The sequence below is a fragment of the Alosa pseudoharengus genome, unplaced genomic scaffold (genome assembly GCF_046254945.1).
Source record: "Alosa pseudoharengus isolate Yale_2024_CS ecotype anadromous, Long Island Sound unplaced genomic scaffold, YU_APseudo_1.1 YU_APseudo_1.1_scf_12, whole genome shotgun sequence".
NCBI lineage: Eukaryota > Metazoa > Chordata > Actinopteri > Clupeiformes > Clupeidae > Alosa > Alosa pseudoharengus.
In genome coordinates, this window is record NW_027468587.1 from 23864284 (window position 1) to 23866142 (window position 1859).

Here is a 1859-nt window from a genome sequence, read left to right on the forward strand (position 1 = left end):
GCGTCAGCTCCACACTCCACACCCGTTTACAGCCTGGCAAGCAGAAGCCGGACACGACGGAACGCAAACAGCATGGCAGCTTACACACACACACGTCCCCTACAGGCACACACTCGTTAGTTACTGAGCGAACGGACGCCCCGGAGCAGATCACCCACAGACTCTCTGACCTGAGGGTGTCCTCTTTCTCCTCCAATCAGAGGACTAGACAGCTGCCTGAGAGGGAGGAGCCTCCATCAAGGCGAGGCTCCTCATTGGCTGAGAGAGAGGAAGAGGGAGGGGACTTCACCAGTGCAAGCAGAAGGAGGGGCTGCAGCCAGGCAGACACTTAGCCTGCGTTTCATATCTCTGCTTGCTCTTTCACGCTCTATCTGGCTTACCTTACTGCTCTTCTCTCTCTTTTTTGTAATGGTTTTGTTTTTTTTTATAAACAATTTCAGTACTATTGTTAACTTAAATGTTTGTTCTTGCAATATTCAGGATTGTAATAAAATGCACTTTCTTTTCTTTGAGATGATAATACTTATGTAAACCTATCCAATCTCTCCCTCCTGTATCTTTGTTGACATTGCAATCTTAATATATATTTGAATATGTACATGTAAAATGATGACAAATAAATTTGTAAATGAGATAAGTACTTTAATCACCAATAATTCCAATTTGTCCAGTGTCCAGTATTACTCTATATATAGTTATTTGTGCCTTTCTGTCTGGGTCTTTTTGCTTGAAGTGTAGATAAGGAATAAAAGGCTGTGAATTTTACACATATAAATATGGTATAATCTTGTGTTTCATTGGAGTTGATGTCGGGGAAGGGGTAGTTTTATGATTTGTAATTTTTGTTTTATTTTTTTATTTTTTTTATTTTTGAAGTCAGGGTCAGCAAAAAAAGTTACCCAGATGGTGCAGAAAGAGTGGGATGTAAAAGAAAGCTTTGCCAAGCAAATGCACTGAAGTCATATTTTTAATAGAAAAACAGATGATTAGATCATATGTGTACAGATAGGAAGTATATGGTCCATATTTATTGTAATTTTAAAATATGAAATGTTATTTTGTTACATTTTGTTTCAAACCATTTTTGTTATTTTTCCAAAGGTTTTGTATTGGTCTTATATTTGCTTTTTTGACTTTGTTGTTTTATGACTTGAAACTGAATTATGAAGACAGAGGATACGAGAGGGACTTATTGGTAGCATCAGGTCGGATGGTTAAAATTCCCTGCAGGTTTGACACGAGTAACTTTCTACTTTCTTGAACCAATAAACATGCACCAGACTTTGCTGAATCTCCAAGGCTGCCTTTATTACTCTTTGATCGCCCATTACAGTACACCATGTGTTTTGACAATTGTTTCTTTTCATAACTTAACACCTCTCCTTTATCTTGTACTATGCTTAGCTCTGTCTGTTTCTTGCCCACTAGAGGGTGCTAGAACCTGATCTGTATCACTGAGTTTTTGCTGACAGCTGAATGCTGTTTCTGTGGCTATAGTACTCCTGAAATTTGGCAGTACATACATGACACATTATTGTAAAACTTACAATAAAACAAGTTTTTATTGTACAATTTTACAATAAAAACTTACAAACTCATAACTCAAAAACCGTCCATAAATTTAGATAGTAAATATTATCTGATGTAATTTATAGGAGCACAGGTTTACTTGATGCACCACACTGTAAGCTCAGTCAGCAATAACAAACATCTCCCCTTGGTACAGCTCTCCATAAACAATTATTCTGTGATACCACAGCTTTAGTTTTTGAATGGAGCTCACTCTGACTGTGTGCACTTACATGTGTATTCATTTGTGTACTTCTCCCGCTGTCTTTTCTGTGGTTCCCACATAGGGG

At 37.9% G+C, this 1859-nt stretch overlaps 1 protein-coding gene across 3 annotated transcripts in view; it reads left to right on the top strand.

The window, feature by feature from the left end:
• hivep3b (HIVEP zinc finger 3b) overlaps positions 1-1285 on the top strand; it is a 78612-nt gene extending 77327 nt beyond the window's left edge. For all 3 annotated transcript variants that reach the window (XM_076280529.1, XM_076280530.1, XM_076280531.1), the window contains one exon: positions 1-1285. This exon is cut by the window's left edge and continues 430 nt beyond it. In XM_076280529.1, coding sequence (XP_076136644.1) covers positions 1-332 — 332 coding nt within the window. In that variant the 3' untranslated portion in view covers positions 333-1285.
• The last annotated feature ends 574 nt before the right edge of the window (positions 1286-1859 follow it).